The 22,907-nt window shown below is 43.8% G+C and overlaps 1 protein-coding gene across 1 annotated transcript in view; it reads left to right on the plus strand.

Moving 5' to 3' along the window:
• Positions 1 to 22,904, plus strand: part of LOC109911064 (pleckstrin homology domain-containing family G member 3) — a gene marked incomplete at its 3' end in the record, with an annotated part of 46,115 nt that extends 23,211 nt beyond the window's left edge. Inside the window, exons 2-11 of the mRNA XM_048621431.1 lie at positions 1,755 to 1,855; positions 4,959 to 5,028; positions 7,149 to 7,195; positions 7,463 to 7,613; positions 16,299 to 16,430; positions 17,589 to 17,771; positions 18,637 to 18,729; positions 20,731 to 20,817; positions 21,374 to 21,407; positions 22,852 to 22,904. Coding sequence (XP_048477388.1) covers positions 1,755 to 1,855; positions 4,959 to 5,028; positions 7,149 to 7,195; positions 7,463 to 7,613; positions 16,299 to 16,430; positions 17,589 to 17,771; positions 18,637 to 18,729; positions 20,731 to 20,817; positions 21,374 to 21,407; positions 22,852 to 22,904 — 951 coding nt within the window. The remainder of the gene's footprint in view (positions 1 to 1,754; positions 1,856 to 4,958; positions 5,029 to 7,148; positions 7,196 to 7,462; positions 7,614 to 16,298; positions 16,431 to 17,588; positions 17,772 to 18,636; positions 18,730 to 20,730; positions 20,818 to 21,373; positions 21,408 to 22,851) is intronic.
• Between the last annotated feature and the right edge of the window lie 3 nt (positions 22,905 to 22,907).

Genomic DNA, 22,907 nt, shown 5'->3' on the forward strand with positions numbered 1-22,907 from the left:
TGAAGGACAAAATGGCTGGCAGTGTAACTGTTCAGGAGTGTCTTGAAGGAGAAGACAGGGCTAAGGAGAAAACCCTCGAGCTGAGAGCCTGGCAGCTGAAGCAAAGAATCTGAGGAATGCGCGAAAGGCCAGAATTGGAGGGGCACAGGAATCTTGGAAATTAGTTAAGGCCTGGCCTGCAGTCCCCAGGGAAGTGGTGATCATCCTTCAGGACACTGCTGTGTGCAATCCTGGAGAAAAATCCAACGGATGTCAGAACATTTTTATTTTATTTCTTTTGTTATTTCCTCTTCACTGTGTTTAAAAATGTTGAGAATTACAAAACGGACTTGCTGCGAGTTTGGTTACGGGAAGCAAATTAACTTTCTAACCAGGAAATCATTAGAATAATAGCACCTGGAGCAATGTCACCTTTCAAATTTCGTTACTAAGTGCAGTAATTTTTTTTTTTATAAATAACTGGTACCTTTATTTTTGGGTAGCTGTGTGGCTGGTAGTTCACATAGAATAAGACTGTGTGCAGTACTTCCCAGTCTGCTGTGTGGACACAAACTTATGTAATGTGGCAGGAACATTTTGTAGATCCATCAGCAGCGAGGCCAAAGGGTTTCAGTAGCTGGTGGGCTAAGAATCAATTTAACTTGATTTATTATTGTCGCATCTACCCAGGTGCAATGAGAAGTTTTTTGTTTTGCGTGCAGTACAGGCAGATCATACCATGTGCAAAGTTGTATGACATGAAGTTTTGACTAACAGCTTTATTTGAAATAACAAGCTTTTGGAGTGCTGCTCCTTTGCCAGGTGAAGAGTGTTAGGGTAATAGAACAGAGTGAAGAATACAATGTTACTGCTAGGAGAAGGTGTACAAAGAGCAAGATCAACGTTAAATTTAAAATTTGCGAGGTCCATCCAGAAGTCTAATAACAGCAGGGAAGAAGCTGTTCTTCAATCTGTTGGTACGTGTATTTAAGCTTTTGTATCTTCAGCCCAACAGAGGAAGTTGGAAGACATTATAACCGGGGTGGGAGGGGTCCTGGATTATATTGGCTGCCTTCCCAAGGCAGCGAGAAGTTATAGATGGAGTCAATGGATGGAAGGTTGGCTTGCATGATGGACTGGGCAGTGTTCGCAACTCTGTGTGGTTTCTTACGGTCCTAGGCAGAGCAGCTGCCGTACCAAGCCATGATGCATGGGGATAGAATGCTTTCTATCATGCATCTATAAAAATTAGTAAGACTGTCTATGGACATGCTTAATTTCTGTAGCCTCTTGAGGAAGTAGAGGTGCTGTTTTTTTTTTTGCAGAAGAGAGTGGGAGGAGGTTGATGATCTTATGGAGGTGGAAGATCACAGTCTTGGAGAGGATGTGGGATTGGAAACTCTGCTCAGGGTGAAGTAAGACTCTGAGACTGCAAGTGTAAAGTAGAGGGAAATACTCCTTTATTCATTAAGCATAGTTATTGAGCATGTCGAAAGGAAATATTGAGGTCAAATCACATGGACATGGAGTGTAGTTTAGTAGAGTTCCAAGCGAGATGTCCTCTCTTGCCATCCTTTGTATATACTGATGATCAATAAAGATTGTTGCTGATCACTTACATGAAATAGCAAGAAGTGAGGTTGAGACCCTGACAGTGATCAGGCAGGGAATGGGATAAAGTTGGTGATGAAAGAATAGATTTGTGAATGAAGGCAGAAGCCAACAGCTACCAATGCTGACTTTGTTAACCTCTATCTCCTCTTCTCCCTTGCCAGGACTATCTTGGTTATATCATTGATGCTGTGGACCTGCCTATCCGTCCCGAACATGTCTCTGCCCTGTTTGGAAACATTGAGGACATCTATGAGTTTAACAGGTACAGGGATGGAATCTGGCTTCACTTTGCATTTGTCATTTTACTTTTGTTCTCATCACTGGTTGTTATTTTTCTAAAAAAAGAGTGTTGTCAGTTTCCTTTCACCTTGCTTTTCCCTCGCCAAATAAGTTCTTCTCTCACTCTTTACAAGCTGTTTATCTCATTTAAGATTTCACTGAGCTGATTAAAGTTTTGGAAGGGTGGAATGCGTAGGCAGAAACTGTTGCGCAAGCAGAAGGGACAGTAACCAAAGGCCACACTTAAAATAAATGGCAGAGGAATCAAAGAATTATTTGACCTGGAAGCTTGCTTGAAATAGTAGTGTAGGCATTTTCGAGTGTTGTGTTCAAAAAGGATTTGGATAAATATTTGAGGGAGAATGAATCACGTGTTAGAGATGGCGAGTGGGTCTAATTGGATTGCTGAGGCTAAGATAGGCTTGGTTGTTCAAATGGTCTCCTGGGTGATATGATTCTAGAGTCTCTTGCTGGGAGGGAAGCATTTTGACAAGGATAGCAGGAGAACTTTGTACCACAGGACCTTCATCCTACACTACGCTGCTGGCAAAATCAGAGCGGTTCTCAGTTTAATTTCCCCCAGAAGGGTCCCACATACTCGGTGCTGCTCCGAGGTGCCAGCCTGGGTCATGTGCTCATGTCTCTGGAGAGGGATTTGAAGCCACTGCTTTTTGTTTCAGAGGTGAGACAGCGCTGAGCCAATAAGCTGAGAAGTCGACCACCATGAAGTTGTCATGATCTGGAATTTAGCATTTGACAGGGTTCTGGAGCAGATTCAATGCTGCCTTTGGAATGGGAATTGTAAGCCTACATAAAAGGGACACACTTGCAGGACTCTGGGCAAAGATCAGTGGAGTAAGACAGTATTGGATAGCTCTTTGAAAGAGCTAGTACAGGCACGATAGGCCAAATGGCTTCTTGTAATATTAAATTCTATTGATCCCTGTGCATCCTCAAATATGCATGCAGTGTACCCCGCCTGCAGAGTATACCCTTGTTCTAGCGTTTGTGGGGTCTTTATTTGTATGAGTGAGTACAGTGGATGTTGTTTTTAGATTAATTGAGAAGCAGAACTTCACAATGCTGGAATTTCATGTGAAGTTCCTCCTGCTCGTTCTTTTGATTATTGCAAACACAACAACGTTGATTTGTGCTTTTCTGATTGGCTTTCTGAGAAGCTTGGTTACGAGGGTGAACTCTGAGTGGCCAAAGTAAACCACAGATGGGAAATGTTTGCTTCTGTGATTCAGGCTTGTCAAGGGTTTTGGTGTTTGTACCTGTGTGACTCAACTAATGCCTAATTCTAACTTACTTTGCATCTGCATACAAGCAGTTACATGTTCCGCCACATTTGATTAGAATGAGCAGCAGAAGTGTCATCTAGTTTCTGTCACTGTTAAATAATTTTTATCCAGCAAAGACTGGTGGTCAGCTGTTTATATTGAATCATCTGTTGATGGATTAGCATTAGACCCCGAGCCACTGGGTGGATCACTGTTAGATCCTGAGCCGCAGGGTAGATCGCTGTTAGACCCCAAGGCACTGGGTTGACTGGCACTAGACCTTGGTCAATTTCTGTTAGATAATTTGATGCTGGCTGGGTGACTGTTAGTTCCATAGACACTGACCCTATGATACCAGCCCCGAGCTATTCCACTCACCCTCCCCTCCCGACGCCCTGCCCCCAGTGGAGGAAGAAGCATCTTGATGTGAACCTTGCAGTGGTAACTGGGGCATATTTTAATATCAGTACTTCCACTGTGTTCTGGGCAGTTCCACATTAATAGTAATTTATTGTGGCCTGTGTTACTTAAGTCTTGCAATCTCATTGCTGTATATTAATTTTTGCCTTCATATAGGACTTAATCCCCTTCTGGAGGTGAGTTGTGTACACGATCCTGGAACTTTTCTCATCTGAAATTTCCTTTCTCCTCACAGTGCTGTGCATCTGCGTGTGTGTCAATCTGTGTCTGGTTGCATGTGACCATCTTGTATCTTTCTCTCTTTTTCTCTCTCTCTCCCATTCTGTGCATGTCTAGTGGAACTCTACAGTCTCAGCATCTGCCCCATCCTCATTCGTTTGGCCCCTGTCATTGTGTGTGCTAAAACTGGTGAAAGAAGAGGAGTTGATGTCAGTGACGGCCAGGATTCTCTGGCCTTCCGTGTTTACTTTTGTAGGGATGTGAGAAACAGTTTGGAATTGTCTGTTGGAGCAAGCACTGGGGCCTTTGGAACCAGTGGCTGATGGATCTTAACACCCACAAAGTCTCAAATTATAAATTCTCTCCCTCATGTTTAGTTCTCTCCTTGGCCTTGCCTCTCCATCTCCAACAAGCCTCTGCACTTTTTCTCACTCTGGCTTCCTACGAAACTCCCATTCTCTATGCACCAAGATTGGAAGCTATCGTTTCATCTGAATTTAGCCAAGGCATATGGTAAAGATTTGGTGAAAATATTTTGATCTTTGTCTTCCCCCTCTGTCTGTCTCTTCTCCAAAATGGATAGTCAAAGTATGGTGTTGCATAGTGGAATAGACAGTCACTGTGCAGCGTTGGACACTGGGAGATGACTTTTGACTGTTGAGGGTAATGTAAAGTCGGTGATAGCAACTTCACGTGAAATAAAGTCAGGGAGTATTGTGAACCTGGCTCCTTTTTATTTACATTATCACAACCAAATCAAGATCTTTGCTGTCAGCTGAAAGGAATGCAAATGGCTTGGCTTGCAAGCTGTAAATATCTTTGTGTAGATCATATCATTTTTCCTATTTCCTTTCCAGGCAAATGTATGCAAATCCATTGTTGGAATTAGCCAGGTCATGGTCATTTGTTTAGATATTTGGTTGCCTAATATTTATCTTCTTTCTCTCCCTCTGCCCTTCCTCTGTTTCTCATCCTCTTTATGTTCTCCTTCCCTTTGTTTCTCCCTTTATCTATATGCTTTGTTTTCTCTTCTCTCTCCTCATTGCCTGCTTCCTCTAATCTGTCTCCCCACCCATTCGCCCCATTTTCACTTTTGCTCCCTCCTCTTATCTCTTGTCCCTCTCTGGCCCGCCCCTCTTTTCTCCACACTCGCTGTCTTCACAGTGACCTGCTGCAAGACCTTGATAGCTGTCACCATGACCCTGTGGCCATTGCCAGATGCTTTGTGGACAAGGTGAGTCACGCTTTTTAGCTCATTGTGTGAATCCTGACCATCACCTACTGAAGGCTGTGGGGAAAAAAAATGCCACAGGTGATCTCCCCCATATGTGGCTTTGTCTAGTTTGGAAGCCTCTGTGCTGTTTCGTTCGACCAAAGTATGCCCCGTTGAAAGTAGACAGCCAGGAGGTGTGTGCAGTGGCGCTAATGGGCTTCAACACTTGTATTCTGGGCTGGTTTGAAGATAGTTCTATGAGGGGCATGCACAGCCTGTTAAAGACTGTCTTTCTCTACATGTACCTATACTCGTCTTGGTGGAGAATGTCTTGAGAAGAAGTAGATACCATACCAGTTTCCAATGTTCACCGCTCTGCATGGGGAAATAGGGACCACAATTTTAAGAAATGGACACTGTAGAAGAATCAGAGCTGTACAAGTGGGAAGCTCTCTGACCGATAGATAAACCCACCCTTACTGAGGATGAACATGTTTGCGCCGTGAAACTACAATTTGCATTTATGTATCATCTTGGGTATAATAAACCATTCCACATCAATCCACAAAAAGAAGAATAAAATGGTGAGGGGGTGGAGACAGTGTTTGGACAGGCAAAGCTGCCACTCCACTGTCTGAAAATACACTTCCTGAACAGGTACGTCAAGGATTTAAATACGGAGTAAAGTGACTTGTGCACTGTTCCATCAAAGGGCAAGTAAGTAAGTACTGGATTCGCCATCAGAAATGTTAACTAGCATCTAGCTAGGTAGATGCATTTCTGGCACATGCTTTGCTCAACTTGATGAGCACAAGAATTGGGAATGGATCTGGGTTCGAATCAATGTGGCAGTTGTAGACAATTTTGATTACACAACAGGGTGAGACAATCTGATAATCACAGTGACGCAGTCAGATCTCATGGTTACTCCGTGATTATAGGTGGTCGCCTACTTTCTCGACCTTGATGTATAATGTATGAATCTATAACCAAATCCCAAGAGGGTAAAAGCATCATTGATCACATTATGGACCAAGCTTTGTTTATGTTGACATGTTTTTTTTAATCACTCTGCTGGTACTTTGAAAGATTTTACAGGACTACAACAGTAAGAACGATCAATTATCTCTCAGCCATTGGGTTGTAACTAAGTTACTTAGAGGAAGAAGGAGAAAAGCAGAACCATCAGTATTTAGGACACACCTTTCCAAATCTCTGTTTGACCGTAACCCCATTTTGAAAATTGTCGTGATCCCTCTGTGAGAGCAGGAAGAGGGGTCTAGGGGAGTAAAAAGGAACTGAAAGGAGAGGGGGTTTGAGTTACACAGCAGCCATTGCTGCCTCTGAGCTGGGAACTTTAAAATTGAAGCTTATGACCCAACCTGGGATCCCAACCCCCAACTTTGGGAAGCCCTGATTCAGGAATGTAGAAAGTGATGGACGAAAACCCTCCCAAAGTCCATTCAGTTCATTTTCAATCATTGTGATGGTCACCTGATACAATGATCATGGAGTTGTTAACCATCTTTGGCAATAATTCTCCTGTTAATTAGTCTGCAACAGTTCAGATATGGAGGGAGGCAAAATCCAGTAGTAGACAGCATTAGGAACCATATTCCTTTCTCACCTGCTATTTTTACCGTGTGGCACGGTTTCTTTTATTATTGGCCCAAGGTTTTCATTCTGCTTTTTGTGCCTTGTGAGGGATTGCCTGGCTTGTGGAGTGGGGAAAAATTTGGTCATAATGCTGCAGACATGAAGCAGGCAAGCTGGATAGATTAATCAATCTTTTCTGTCCAGTGACTTTTATTAGATTGTATGTTCCATATCTCAAATTCATCGTGCACTGAATCCCACTTTTTCCAAGAATTCTGCTTTACAGTTTCTCAGTTGCCACAGACAAGAGCCAAGGCTCCATAACCACATAGGGACTTTGGTTAAGAGCAGAATTGGAGTCGGCTATGAGTGATCCTTACGTATGAACACATTGCTTAATGTAAGCATGCTTGCTTATGTAAATTGAGCTCTCTCCTACCTTGACCATAAACTAACATGAGTTAGTAAGTAGGGATGAAGGGAGAGGTTGCTGGTTTGGATTTCCTACATGCAATTCACAGACTGTTCACTATTCTCTGTTGCAGAGTCAAGATTTTGATATCTACACCCAATACTGTACCAACTACCCCAAGTAAGTAATCTTCTGTTCAGATGATCGTATTGTTTATCTATTTTAGTAATTTACACACTGGGGTTTTCTAACAATACTGGCACTGGTTTGATAGTCGAATGGCCTCCTCTATTATCATAAGATTTGCACTGTGCTCTATTAAATTCCATCTTCCTGCTTCACCGATCCTTACGTGTCTTTTTGCTGCTATCCTCGTCAGTGTACATGCCAATTATTGAAGCATCTGTATTGAAGCTTCTCTTCCTCTTTGCCTTTTCCTCCCCACAGCTCTGTGGCAGCGCTGACTGAATGCATGAGGAACAAGATCCTGGCCAAATTCTTCAGGGAGCGTCAGTCCACTCTGAAACGCAACCTCCCACTGGGCTCTTACCTGCTGAAGCCTGTTCAGAGGATCCTCAAGTACCATCTGCTGCTGCAGGTACGACAGCAGTGGCCAGGCGAGCACAGGAACAAGGGCTCAAACCACAAATTACAGCAGACTGCACTCTGTACCACAATCCAGAAACTCTGTACACCCACATGAGGGCATTGCCAGGCTTTGTCTCTGCTTTGCGTGTCTATTTCAGGTTGATACCAGGATAATGCAATATTGTTCAGTTTATTACCTTTTCTCAAGCTGCGTGTCTCATTTTCTCTGAATTAGAGATTGTGATTTTGTGCCCACTTCAGAATTTCAGCATGTAATTGAGACTGATGCTCCAAGTGCTGTACTGAGGGGTGGATGCATCATCAGAGGTACCGATGTCAAGTTGAGTCCCCTCTACTCTCTGGCCCAGGTGCAAAGGGATTCCATATTTTTGAAGAAGAGCAGAGAGGTTTTCTCAGTGCCTTGCTCCCTCAACAAGCAAGATTAAAACAGCTGATCACACATTGGCTGTGGAAATACTGACTATATTTCAAAGTGGTGTTCATTGGCTGTAAAATGCTTGAGGACATCCTGACCTCGTGGAAGGCACTACGGAAATGCAGGGTCTTTCTTTCCCCTTAAAACATGGGGTTCCTTACTTATGAATGTCGCTGAGATCTCGCTTCAAGTGTCTATTCTTGATGCTCAGACAGTGATCAATGAGGGGGGTCTCATGCAGGATCCTACTCTTCTCAAACCGATTTTCCCAGTTTCCCAAGCTGCCCCCCTGCTGGTGCTGCCTTTTGGTGATGTCAGTGCTAACTCCTCCATCCTTTTCAAAATGTATTCGCTCTACACATCAACGGGAATACAGTGCACAGATCAGTTTGGCTAATACACCCAGCAGTTCTGGTAGTAGGAGATGGCAGTCTTTCTTGAACCAGATTCAAATTCTGTGTGAAAATTGGCCATAATACGGATGGAATTGGAACAGTCTGGTGGTTTTTGACCATTGTAGACTCGATGGGCTGAAGGGTTTTTATCTGTGCTGTAGACCTCTATGATCAGAAAGCTGCTGGATTCTCATTAAAACCCAACTGGATCACTGGGAAGAAAGCCTGCTCTCCTTACTGGGTCTGGCCCATTGAATTTTTAAAAAAAATCTTTTTTGGGTTGCCATTTCTGAGTATGGGCATCACTGGCAAGGATATCACTTATTATGCGTCCATTATTGCCCTGGAGAAGATGGTAGTGAGCTGCCTTCTTGAGCCATGACAGTCCTTACAGTGTAGGTACACCCACAATATGATTGGAGAGGGAATTCTAGGCTTCTAACTCAGCAACAGTGAAAGACTAGGTGATATATTTCCAAGTCAGATTTATGTATAATTTGGAAGTAGCAGTTTATCCATGTATCTGGAATTTCCAGCTGGTAGTGGCCCTGGCTTTGGAAGGTGCCATTGGAGAAGCCTAGGCAAGTTATTGCAATGTATTTTGGAGATTGTACACTGTACACTGTCACCACTGTGTGATATGGTGCCAAACAAACAGGCTGCTTTGTCCTGGATGGCACCAAGTTTCTTGATTATTGTTGGAGCTGCAGTCATCCAGGCAGGTGGAGAGTATTCCATCACACTCCTGACTTGTGCCTTGTGAACAGGCAGGATTTGTAGCATCTGACCTGTTGCTGTCACTGCAAAATTAATATGGTTATTCCAGTTCAGTTTCTGATGAATGGTAACCTCCCCACCCGCTCCCCCCACCAGATTCAGCAACGGTAATGCCATTGAAAGCCAATGATTAGATTGTTGGAGATGGTCATTGTCCAGAACTTGTGTGGTAGGAATGACGCTTGTCACTGATCAGCCCAAATGTCGATATTGACCAGGTCTTGTTGCATGTGAACATGGACTGCTTCAGTATCTAAGGAGTTGAGAATGGTGCTGAACATATACAATCATAAGCAAACATCATCAGTCTGACCTTGTAATGGTGGAAAGGTCATTGGTGAAGCAGCTGAAGATGGTTGGCCCTAGGACAGCTTCCTGAGGAACTCCTAAAGCAGTGTCAGGGGTTGAAATGATTGGCCTGCAGCAACCACAAGCACCTTTCTTTGTGCAGGGCCACAGAGAGAAATTATAAGCCCTAGTGCTCATTTTCAAGCGTTAAATTCCTGACAACCAACAACACCTCAATAATACATGTTATTTTTCCCCTTTCAGGATGCATCAATCCTAGTAAAAGAAGTACACCCATTATAGGACGGTCTAGGCCCGAAACGTCAGCCTTTCTGCTCCTATGATGCTGCTTGGCCTGCTGTGTTCATCCAGCCCTGCACCTTGTTGTCTCAAGTACACCCATTGTTGGCATTTGGGCACAAGTGTTGTCTGATTTTTATGCAGCATGGGATATTACTGTTTGCGTGCGGAATATAACTGGCACCACCATGATTATTAAAGAAAGCAAGCACAAAATCTATTTTAGCAGCATTGCATAACATTGTTAATTTGATATATACGTCCCTGCATAATTGACAGATAACACTGTACAGATGATGGCTGATTTCAGTGACTGCCTTGTTAAAATGTCTGCACTGTATTCTGACAGTAAATCCTTACTTGAGACAGAGGTTCAACAATGCCAACCCAGACTGCAGGAAATTCTCTCAGGATTTGTTTTATATATTTTGACTTCCTACCCTGTATGGAAAAGAAAGATGATCTTCATGCTGCAGTTGGCAGGGTTTCATTGTCGGGGGACAAAAACAAAGTTGCTGGAAAAACTTAGCGGGTCTGGCAGCATCTGTGGAGGAGAAAACAGAGTTAACGTTTCAGGTCCAGTGACCCTTCCTCGGAATTGATGGTGGCTGGGAAAACATCAGTTTATATGCAGAAAATAGGGAGGTGGGTGGGGGAGGGAGTAAATCCCTACGTTTCCTGACGTTTTCCCAGCCACCATCAGTTCTGAGGAAGGGTCTGTTTTCTCCTCCACAGATGCTGCCAGACCCGCTAAGCTTTTCCAGCAACTTTGTTTTTGATCCTGATTTACAGCATCCGCAGTTCTTTTGGTTTTCATTGTCAGGGGAGCTGTAGAAGAGAGGGAGGGAGGGAGGAGGAGAAGGGAGGGTCTGATTCATTTGCTGCTACCCTATCCGTCCAGGGACACACTTACCTTGCTCAGGATGACTCTGTATCACTAGGAGCAAAGTTACGGGCCCCAGGGAGTGGCTGTACTGTGGAGGTAGTTGGCAGCCTGGTACAAGGTAGATTGATAGCTCCCTCGGGCTGGGCACTCCTCTGATTTCGATAGCGGCAGTGACACCCCCCAACCCCTCTCCTTTCACTTTGTTTCCTTGGCCTCCCGGGACATGTCATCGCAAGCCATTCGGTGCAACTAAGAGTTTCCTACACGGTGCGCGGTGGGAGCAACGTTGTTCATTTTAAGGTTTGCAGATGTGGGAAAACATGTCGGTCACGGTAACTCTATAAGATTCGAAGGCCACATCTGGTCAGTCATCCTTCCCTGTTGAAGTGCACAGCAGCTGGATTGTTAACCGACTCCTACTGCATTAGCCATGGAGAATGATGCTTTAGAGAATACCCATTAGTGTGTTACGATGAGCTCATGACCACAAGTTCTTGAGCAAAGTATTATCTTAAAAAGAAAAATATCGAGGCTAGCTTCTCCAATTGCCCGATTTGTTTTTCTCAGTATTATTGGCTGGAACTTTGACGCATCTACGAAGTAAAGCTGTGCCAAAGGCCTGAAATTGTTTTCTAAATGGGTGAATTTTCAGACCTTTTATAATGAGTTCCAATCAAAGCCTTATGTTTATTTTACCAAGTTCTTATACAATTTTTTTTTTTGTGCTTAAATCCTGTTCCAAAAATAAGGGAAGTGATCACTTTGGTGTAATTCATTGTTTTCAAGGCTTGTTTTCACAGAGATGGAAAACAGGCTGTTTTCCCAGTCCAGAGCCAAAGTTAACAATGTGGTGTCACCAGCGAGATATCAGGAGCGGTGGTGTTTAGCGATGCAAGCTTCTCTGATCGTGGGTTCATCTGTTCCTCCAGTCCTACCACGTTTTGGGGCCGAGGAGCAAGATTGGGAGAGAGGGAATCGGTGATTGGAGCAACTGGAGTACAAAGTCTCATTGGGTGCCTCAATGGATTATATTTGAAAGCTCTTAGTCACTTTGAGGGAAGATAGCATGAGAACTACAAAGCAAATACTCTCACCAGGAGGTCTGTTCATACATTACAACTTGTTCCTCTCTTTTGGATAAGAAAATGAAGTGCATTGCTAGGCACCATTTATTGATCAATCCATACTGAAGGAGAAAGGAGCAGGCAGCACCATGCTGGACCAACTTGGCAAACAAATCACTGGAAAACAGAGACCAGACAGAAGAACTTTCAAATATCGAGCGTGAGAGAGCCAGAATGTGGGCTTGGTGAAGTAGCTGTATCCTCCCCATGCCTACTGCTCCTCCCATCCCTTCTCTAGGTCCCTACTCTCAGCAAATTCATGGTTGACAGGATTTTAAAAATAAAAACGTAATGTTCGGCTTTTCAGTGAGCTTTTAAGGAAAAGTGGCAACGTTTTCATTCCTGTTTTTAAAAAAAAAAGTCAGAAATTACACGATACCAGATTATAATCCAAGCCTTCCTTCTGAGAAAGGGTCAACGGACCCGAAACGTTAACTCTGTTTTCTCCTTCACAGATGCTGCCAGACCTGCTGAGCTTTTCCAGCAACTTAGTTTTTGTTATAATCCAACAGGTTTGTTTGAAATCAGAAGCTTTCAGAGTGCTGCTCCTTTATCTTCTATCACATAGCTTCCGACTTTGTCTACCCCAGTCCAACATCGGCACCTCCGCATTCCTGTTTAAAAAAACAGATGCTTTTGCTGACATGTAATTGCAGTAACAAAGATGACAGAGGAGGGAGGAGGGTGTGCAGAGATATTGCATGACCAGAGCATTCTGCTGAACACAGTTGGATCAGACTGGACAATGACAAGATCTCCATTTGGGACACTGAGGCCAGGCCCCAGTGTTTGGTACCTTGTGCACCACCTCTCCTGGGCCCTGCCTTTGTGCTGTGTATGACTGCAACCCGCAGAGAGTTTTCCCCATGATTCCTGTTGACCCCAGTTTTGATGAGGGACCCCTTGATTTCTTGCATGGCCAAATGTTGTCAAGGACAGTCATTCTCGCCTCCCCACTGAGTTTTCAGCTCTTTTGCCAATGTTTGGGCCATGCTGTGGAGTGAAGCCAGGTTCTGTGTGACCCCAGCAGACCAAAACTGAGTATGAATGGGTAAGTTTATTGATGACACTGTCAACAACCCCTTCCACCAGTTTGCTGTTGGTTAAAGGCAGGAATTCGTCAGATTGGATTTGTCCTGCTTTTTGATGTACCTGGGGAAATGTTTCAGATAGTTGGCAGATGCCCATGTTGTAGCTGTACTGGAACAGTTTGGCCAGGGATGCAGCTAGTTCTGGAGCACACAACATCAGTGTTACAGGTAGTATGTTGTCACATCTCTATAGTCTTTAGTAGATCCAGGATCCTCAACCATTGTTGATGTGACACTGAGCGAATCATCTGTTCCTTGCCCAAATTTGAAGCAAAGTTAAGGACTTCCAAGGGCACAAACTTTCCTGTATACTACTGTGCTATCACCTCTAATGGGTCTATCTTGTCAGTGATTCAGGACATACCCAGGGACGTTAATGGACAGTCTGAGATGTGAGGCCTGATTTATTGAGTATGTCCATGTCAGACTGTTACTCGATTAGTCGTTGGGCCTGTACGCCTAATTTTGGCCTAAGTCTGTAGATGATGGTGAGGAGGACTTTTGCCGGCTGACTGGGCCAAGTATGTTGGAGATGCCAAGGTTGAGGCTATGTTGTCCATCTAGTTTTATTCTTTCTCAACCTTTCTGCAGTTTGTTGATGCAATTGAATGGCTTACTAGGATATTTACAAGGGCAGTTAAGATTCAGCTGCATTTCTCGGTGCCTGGAGTCACATATCGATGAGACTGCTAATGAACAACAGATTTCCTTCCCCGAGTTAACCTTTATGACCCCAATCCTACCCCATCATGGGTGACTCCTAACCTCCCTCTGTACTGGGCACAGCAAGCCACTCTGTTTGTAGTCATTCGAGAACCAGACTCCTCTTCGCACCAAGGGTTGGTCAGCAAATGTTGGCTTTGCAGCGATACCAATATCCCAAGAATGACTATCAAAAGGTGTCCATGTGGTTCAGCGCTACAACCCACCAGATTGATCCCAAGCTGCCCAATTTTGGAGCCAGTGAATACCTGGTGACCGCTGAACGCAGAGGCTGGGTTTCCAGATCAGTAGATGGATGAGGGAAGGATATATTATCTTTGGAGGTGGTACAGCACAGATTTTCCAGAGTGAAACTGGAGGTGAAGTTGGTTAAATCATGAGGACAGGTCAGAGTGACCTTCATGGTGTCAGTTGTAGTGCAGTTGATCATCTCGCGATCAGAATGTTGTTGGTCCGACTCCTGTGTCTGGGGTAGAATTTTATGGTGCGAGTAGGAAGTGGTTTCTCCCACATATCGTCCCCCCGACCATCAGCAGCAGAAGGGAAGCCTATGGCTGGGCTATTTGATTCAGAGTGGGACTGCCAGCCAATCCTGAGCTCAGCGGTGGAGGCCATGGGAGTGCAACGAGCAGAAGAATCCGTGGATCCCCCATGTGAGGGATGTTGGCGTATTGGGTGGGGAGGGTAGGGATGGTTTACGGAGGGGATGATTGGTGTCTGGGCTTTTGGGGGGGCAGATGGGTAGGAAAGAAAGAGTAATCTACGACCTTCTTTGGAGGGTGCCCCAATGCATGAGTGTATCCCACCACTCTTTCCGTGGTTTTGACAGGCCCCCAGTCCTTGGTGGTTTCGGGCCCCCCATCATCAGTTTCAGCAGCGACCACCATTCCCCACCTTCCCCCACCCCCCCGGCCCTCACAATGTCAGTAGGCCCTGGTTATTGGCAGTTTCGAGAGACCCCCTGGTCGTCGTAGTTGGACAGGCCCTGGTCTTTATCGGTGGCCAGTTCATGAAACCAAAAGGCAGTGGAATGAATAAAAAATGATATTTGTTTCAGCTTTGTCTCTTCTTTTATATATAATTTATGTAATTAAATGGCGCTGTTTTTGTGGCGACTTATACACGTATTTTTACAAATACAAGTAACAATAAATTTCTATCTATCTACCCTTTTAAATACTTGAAAGAACAGGTTCCCCAATTCTGTTACTACACACGCCAAACATACTACAACATAAGCTGCGTCTTGCTGGGGTCAGTTGTCCTGTTAGCAAGCTTAATTTATAATGAATTATTTATTTGAAAATGGAAGGCAGCAAGCCAATTTTAGTGTCCCCTCCCCACCTACGCTGCCCTGGGAGTGGCAGGGAAGGTGATAAAATGGGCACTGATCTATTTTATGTGAACCATTCCCATCCTGCCATAAATGCCCCCTGGAGCAGAGTTTCCTGCCTAGAGTAGCACTATGGTACAGTACTGAAGGAATACTGTTTTGTCAGCAGCACTACTTGTTGGATGAGATGTTGAACTGAGGCACTGTCTATCCTCTCAGAGGGAGGTGAAATGACATAATCTCAAAGAAGACCCAGACAGTTATCCCTGGCGTCCTAGCCAGTTTTATCCTTCAATTATCGATTGTTAAATTTTGAAATGTCTGGTCGTTATCTCCTTTTTTGTTTTGGGAGCTTGCTGTACACAAGTTGGGAGCTATGATCCCTACATTAAAACAGTGAGTACTTCAAATCTACTTAATTGGTTACAAAAACTAAAGTCCCCATACCAGACCATAGGGCTGCTCCCTCTTTAGAGAGAGGTGACTTGGTGGTAGTTTAACCTGAAGGTCACTGTGGGAGAGGTTGATAAGGTGGGACCTTCATGTTAACCTCAGCTGGTGCAGGAATTGAACTCATGGCGCCACCCTGCATCAGAAACCAACCATCCAGTCAACTGAGCTAACTAAATCAGGGTGGTACGGTGGTACACTGGTTAGCACTTCTGCCTCACAGCGCCAGGATGTGGGTTCGATTCCAGCCTTGGGTGACTATGCAAACTGTGCATTCTCCCTGTGTCTGCGTGGCTTTCCTCTGGGTGCTCCGGTTTCCTCCCAGAGCCCAAAGATTTGCAGGCTAGGGGCATTGATCATGGGAAATGCAGGGTTATTGGGATAGGGTAGGGTCTAGGTGGGATGTTCTTCAGAAGGTTGGTGTGGACTCGATGGGCCAAATGGCCTGCTTCCACACTGTGGGGAATCTATGAACTCTCCATTGGCTACAAAGCACTTTGGGATGTCTGGTGTTTGTGAGAGACACTTATTGGAATGCAGGTCTTCATTTAGTCTCATAGGTAGAAGATTATCAAAAGAGAGTTTCTTTTTCTCTAAACAATCACATCTAATGATGGAGTCCATTTGAGAGAGACCATTCAGGGGTGATTTCAGGAAGCAACACTTCACACAATCTGCCTTGCTCTTCCTTCAAAAAGCTGTGGAGTACAATTGAAGCTTTGAAGACAGAAATTAATAGATTTTTGTTGGGTAAGGATATGGAAGCAACGTGAGTGAAAGGAGTTTAAATATAGATTGGCATGATCTGTTTGAATGATGGAGAGGGTTTCAGTGGCAGAATGGTCTTCCTCCATTTACAGTCCTAGCTCGCTGCTATCTTTGTTCCTTGCAGGAAATAGCAAAGCACTTTGATGCCAACCAGGAGGGTTATGAGGTGATTGAAGAAGCTATTGACACCATGACAGGTGTGGCCTGGTACATCAATGACATGAAGAGGAAACATGAGCATGCCATCCGGTTACAGGTATTTAATATCTCCATCAAGGCCAACCTACACTGATTCTACCACTCATACACAAAGTGATCAGGTATGTCTCTCACTGTCCCACCATTCCAATCCCAATCCTACTGTATTGCTGATTGCAGGACAGATTTTTGTTAAGGGAGTCCAAACTCCCCTCTCCTTTAGAGGAGCCCAGCTACTGAGATGGTAATGGAGGCAGGTGAATGGGGATGGTCCATGTCGATTTACTGGGTAGTATTGGGCCGCTTATAACCAATGACAAGCAAGTACTCAAGGCTTCAACATTTATTCCTTCTCATGAACCCCATATCCCTCTCTTAAATCCAGTGTCTTTCATAAATCCTCCGTACTCTCCCAGTATCTACCATGTACAAAGCCAGTGAGCCATTGGCAAGCTTGGTAAGTCTTTAAATGCTTGTGAAATTGACATAATAAGCAAAAAGGCTTTGCAATCTATAGTGGAAATCTTCTCAGCTTACGTGTTCAAAATATGTTGGTTAACTCACAGGCATTCACATTATCAATGGCAAAAAGTCTTCATCCAGTTCACACTTCTCAATTTTGTGTAGGTACGGTTATACGTGTTGAACACATTTCTCAAAGAAAGGGTAGTATTAGGTAATAAAAATGTCAATCACACAAAGCAAGGTGTGTGAGCTGAGTGCGTTAGCTATTTTTTGACATGAACCAAGTGTTCCTAATGAGGCCATCTGGCAACTGTATTCAAGAAGTCTTTAAAAAAAAATACAAGACATTTGTTTTTCAAGATGACCTCATTGTTTGAAAATCAAAATCCATCTGTACTGTTGTTAAGCCAGCTGCCTCACTTTGTCGCTCAGTAAACCTGCCACAACAGAACCCTGTGTTACTCATTATGTCTGCTGATAGTAATCTACTTACCTCACACTAACCCCTCTCTGCTAGTGTTCTGTGTTACTGACTGTATCTCTCCTGATGTTAATCCAGCTCCATCACACTCTCACTCAGTAACCCCACTCCCCCAGCATCCTGTGTCACTGACTGTATCTCTTCTGATGTGTGGTAGAAGCAGGACGTGCAATAAGGTTAAATAGTTTGGGTGGCCATGTTGTTCTTGAACATATTCTACTTAAGTGACAGATGTTTAAGGAGTAGTGAACTTCATGTTTGTCTTCCCAGGAGGTACAGAGCTTGCTGATCAATTGGAATGGACCAGATCTGACAACATACGGAGAGTTGGTCCTGGAAGGAACATTCCGGATACACCGAGCCAAAAACGAACGCACTTTATTCCTGTTTGACAAAATTCTGCTGCTGGCCAAGAAAAGAGGAGAGCACTTCATTTACAAGACCCACATTATGGTACCTGACATACAGATTAGTTAATGGAACTAACTTGAAATAATGGATGCCTGGGAATGAGTTACAGACTGGAATCTAATTGAGGGGTTCAGATGGTTTATGTATAGAATAATTGATACCCGGGAGTGAGTTACGGTCCGAAATCTAATCGAGGGGTTCAGATAATTTATATATAGAATGGATACGAAGGACTGAGTTACAGACTGGAATCTAATCGGGGGGTTCAAATAGTTTATATATAGAATAGTAGACACCCAGGAATGAGGTACAGATTGGAATTTAATTGAGGTGTTAAGATGGTTTACATATAGAATAATGGATACTCAGGAGTGAGTTACAGACTGAACCTCACCGAGGGGTTCAGATGGTTTATGTGTAGAATAACAGATACCCGGGATTGAATTACAGACTGGAATCTAATTGTATTGTTGAGATGTGGTACAATTGGTACTGAGAAACCTATGCAGAGCATCACTTACTGTCAGTGCTGTGAGGTGCTAATCTGTGCCAACTCAGGAGAAACAATGACCCACATGAAGAGAGGAACTTTGAGGCTAAATGCTGCTAATGTCAGCATTGGAAGCCAGTGGCTACCAATTTGTTCAGGGATCCTGACCTATATGAGCCAATAAATGCTGGCCTCTGATCAAAGCCCTATCCTATCCCTTGGGATGGGTGCAGGAGTTTTGTACAGCCAGCTTACGTTAAGGTGGAAATTCAGTTCTGAGGAAGGGTCACTTGACCTGAAATGTTAACTCTGATTTCTTTACACAGATGCTGCTATCTGGAAATTGATTGTTTATTTTGTATTATAACAGACTTCTCTTTCTCTCTCTCTCTCTCTCTCTCTCTCTTTTTCTAACAGTGTTCCGCACTGATGTTAATTGAAAGCACCAGAGACTCTCTTTGCTTCGGATTGTCTCATTACAAGAACCCAAAGCAGCAGCACAATGTCCAGGTATGAGACTAGCAATGTTTTAAGAGTGGTAGCAACTCTCAGAACTCCTCTCCTCTTGTCCTACAACACACTGATGTTTACATCTCTTGCCCATGCTGCACAGATACGCAGTGAATGTCATCTTGACACCGTGTGACTCTGTAGCTTTGCTGGATGCCAAGTTGAGTCTGTTTCTTTTACCCCTCTTTCCCGTAACATTTCTACACCACTAATGTTTCTTTTAAACATTATGGAAGTTTTGCTGAGGGTAGGACTTTTTTTTTTCCAGAGCTTTGGGTATATTTTGTATCCTGTTTCAATGAAACAAAATTAATATTTGCTTTGGACCTGCCTTCCTTTTCCCTCCTTCCAAAGAGGTTATAGAATTGCCTAGTGCAATGCTAAACCAGGCATCCAAATAGGTCCAGACTGTGTCTGGAGGGTAAATGGTAGGCACAGGGAGCTGAGATTTTGTACTTGCTCATGTATTGACAGTTAAGGTGATCTAATCAATGCAGGGCTTAAAGAGGTTGAAGAACAATTTTTCATATGGTCCAGGGATCTAAAAGAAGGAGGTATAACTTTAAGGCCATTCAGGGGTGATGTCAGGAATCATTTCTTCACATAAAAGACACTATAGAAACCATACCACCCCCAATAAATATAAGTTTTACACTCAGCAAGTCAGTTTGGAGCTTTCAACATTGCGAGCGATAGATAGTCTTGTTTCATTACTGTTTGAGGGACCTTTTACTGCAAGCTCTTGTATTAGTGAGCGGCTGGTGGTGAGCGGTTTGGAGGGGAACTTAAGGGTGGCGGTGTTCCCATGTATTTGCTGCCCTTGTCCTTCTCTAGAGGGAAGTGGCCGTTGGTTTGGAAGGTGCTGTCTGGGGATCTTTGGTGAATTTCTGTAGTGTACCAGTGTGTACTATCTACAAGATGCTACTGAGCGTCAGTGGTGAAGGGATGTGGATGCTTGTGAACGTGATACCAATCAAGCGGTCTGCTTTGTCCTGGCTGGTGTCAAGACTCTTGACTGTTGTTGGAGCTGCACTCATCCAGGCAAGTGGGAAGTATTCCAACGCATTCCTGACTTGTGCCTTGTAGATGGTGGACAGGCTCTGGGGAGTCAGGAGGTGAGTTACTTTCTGCAGCATTCCTAACCTCTGACCTGCTCTTGTAGCCACAATGTCTGTGTGGTGGGTCCAGTTAAGATGATCAATGATAACCCGCAGGATGTCGATAGTGGAGAATTCAGTGATGGTAACACCACTGAATGTACTTCTGCACATCTCACCATCCTGTTTTTGCCAGCTGCCCTCAACACTGTCTTTTAAGATAATGGGTTTTGTAGCATCTACTTAGTCACTTTGTGTGGAAACTTTTCATGAGTGTCCCTTCAGCAATTCTCAAACACTAAACAAAACCAAACGAGGAACTGTGGATGCTGGAGATCAGAAATAAAATCAGAAACTGCTGGAGAAACTTCCAATTCTGCAGAAGGGTCACTGGACCCGAAACTCTGCTTTCTCTCCACAGATTCTGCCAGACCTGCTGAGCTTTTCTAGTAATTTCTGATTTTGCATCTCAGACACTGCCTGATTGATGACTGTGTGCAAGGAGAGGTGGCTGGAAAATAGGCTGCAGCAGATTCAGGGGACGTTGAAGTCAAAATGTGTAATGGGCTCAAACCCCACTCCGGAAAAGTACTGAGCAAATATTTTATTGGTGAAGGTGCCAACATTTGGATGAAGGTTTAAATTGAGGGCACAGTCATCCCCTTGAGTGAATCATTTTTTTGTTGAAGTTTATTGGTTACACGTATTTTTTAAGAGAAAGGCACTTGCCACATTTTAATTGATGCTCACATCAGCCATCAATTATCAAGAACTGCCAAGAGGAAGATCGGGCTAGTTGATGTTTTTTTTAATCTATAAACGTACGAATTAAGAGCAGAAGTAGGCCAATCGGCCCTTCAAACCCATTCAGTAAGTGACCATGTGACATTCTGGTCTCTCGCAGGCAAAGACAGTGGAAGAAAAGCGTCTCTGGACACATCACATAAAGAGGCTAATTCTAGAGAATTATCATGCCATCATTCCACAGAAGGTGAGCTGCTCCTTGAATCAAAACAGGCTGCCCACAGCACAGCACTCAATACCAGGTCCATCACAAACATTAGATAACAATATTTAATACCAGGTCTGTTTTGCAATATTTATTTTGGCCACCCACTTCGGGCCCTTGTGTTTAACCCCCACCTAGACAGCTTCAGGGTGGATGTTGGACACAGTTGTGGATAAACAAGGTTCCCATTCATTAATAAGTTGCTGCTTTGGTCTCAGCCTTCTCTAGTCTACCCCACTTCAATCCAACTTATTACAGCCTAACTTACTCCAAGGTAATCTGCACTAATCCAACCTTACCCACTCCAGACTGTTTATGTGCATGTTTCTCTCTGTTAGGGTCTTGCTGGTACTGTGCCTTCAACCTCTGATGTGCACATGACCTAGTATTGACTTTTCTTATTTAATATGGTGTAATAAGCAGTTGCCAGCCATCCCTCATCTGAGTTGCGTGATGCTGGTGGAATATTGTTTATTCCATTGTCTATGTGTACATATATTGCCCTTGGCTTAGAGTACTTTGACGTTTGTCGTTTCAGGCCAAGGAAGCCATCTTGGAAATGGATTCCTACTGTAAGTAAGACATTCTCAAACTGACAAGTGACTTTAAAGCTTTAAACTACTGGTTTTGGAACTCTGTGTTTTGTTCACGTTGTCAAAGTGGAAGTTTAGGAAAAGTAGAAGCTGAATTTTGACATTTCTGGGATGTGCTTTTGAATATACCCTGGACAGATGCAGGATCCCTATGCAGACTGAGGTATGTGCAGCACTAAAACAGATCCTTTGGTGCAACTTGTCCATGCCAACCAGATATTCTAAATTAATCTAGTCCCATTTGCCAGCATTTGGTCCACTCTTAAACCCTTCCTATTGATGTACCCATCCAGATACCTTTTAAATTTTGCAATTGGACCAGCCTCCTCCACTTCCTCTGACAGCTCATTCCATACACATACCACCCTCTGTGTGAAAATGTTGCCCCTTAGGTCTCTTTTAAATCTTTCCCCTCTCACCTTAAACCTATGCTGTCCAGTTTTGGACTCTCCTACCCAGGGGAAAAGACCTTGGCTACTCATTCTATCTATGCCCCTCATGACTTTTTAAACCTTTATAAGGTCACCCCTCAGACTCTGATGCTGCAGGGAAAATAGCCCCAGCCTATTCAGCCTCTCCTTATAGCTCAAACCCTCCAATCCCAGCAACATTCTCGTAACTCTTTCCTGAACTTTTTCAAGCTCAGCAACATCTTTGCTATAGCAGGGAGACCAGAATTGAATGCAGCATTCCCCTCAATAGTTTGCAGTCTCCAGTGTAAAATTGCCCCAGATTAGGTCTGGCATGGCTATTATATTCGGGGTAGTCATAAGGATATCTAATGTTCAGGAGATCAACCTAGCGTCATCAGGGGATTTATATTGGGGTTGGAGCTGAGGCAAGTTGTTGGGGCAGAGTAAAGGGAGATTTTGATCAATATCTGACCTGGGTCATGCGATGCAAAGATTAAAGTGTGCGACATTCCCTCTTGTTACTATTCTGTGGGGCTTTGTTAATGTGTCATCTTATTCTGAGCATGAGGTGAGCCAATTCAAAACTAACCTGCAATAATGATATTTAAGTGAATTAAATACTTAACCTAGGGAATTTCTTCTGAGGTAGACAGCGGAAGCAGTTAGCATTAACTTATTCAAGTCAATTAGAATTGATTTCCAACAGAATAATGTATTTTGGAATGTAGTACAGGTGTCTTTTGAGGCGTGATGCATGGTAAAGGTACGGTGTTTGCGAGGGAAAGTCTGAGTCTGGTTTAGATGAATTGATATGATTGGTCAACAGCTTTATTATTGTTGAATCAGGTGATAGTCACAATGGTGGGTGAGTTCAGTAGTCCTTCTCTTCCTTTTTTCAGTCATTTTGCTATCCCTGTGTTCCTAAACATTGATTGACAGTTTATTCCTCCTCTTTGTAAACCCAGTGGCTGATAGATAATTGATTGCTCTTCCTGCTGTGATCTGTCTAGATCCTTCCAAGTACCGGTACAGCCCGGAAAGATCCAAAAAATCCATGACCACTCAA

This window comes from Rhincodon typus, unplaced genomic scaffold (genome assembly GCF_021869965.1).
Source record: "Rhincodon typus isolate 14 unplaced genomic scaffold, sRhiTyp1.1 hic_rhity00000658, whole genome shotgun sequence".
In the NCBI taxonomy this organism is placed as follows: Eukaryota; Metazoa; Chordata; class Chondrichthyes; order Orectolobiformes; family Rhincodontidae; genus Rhincodon; species Rhincodon typus.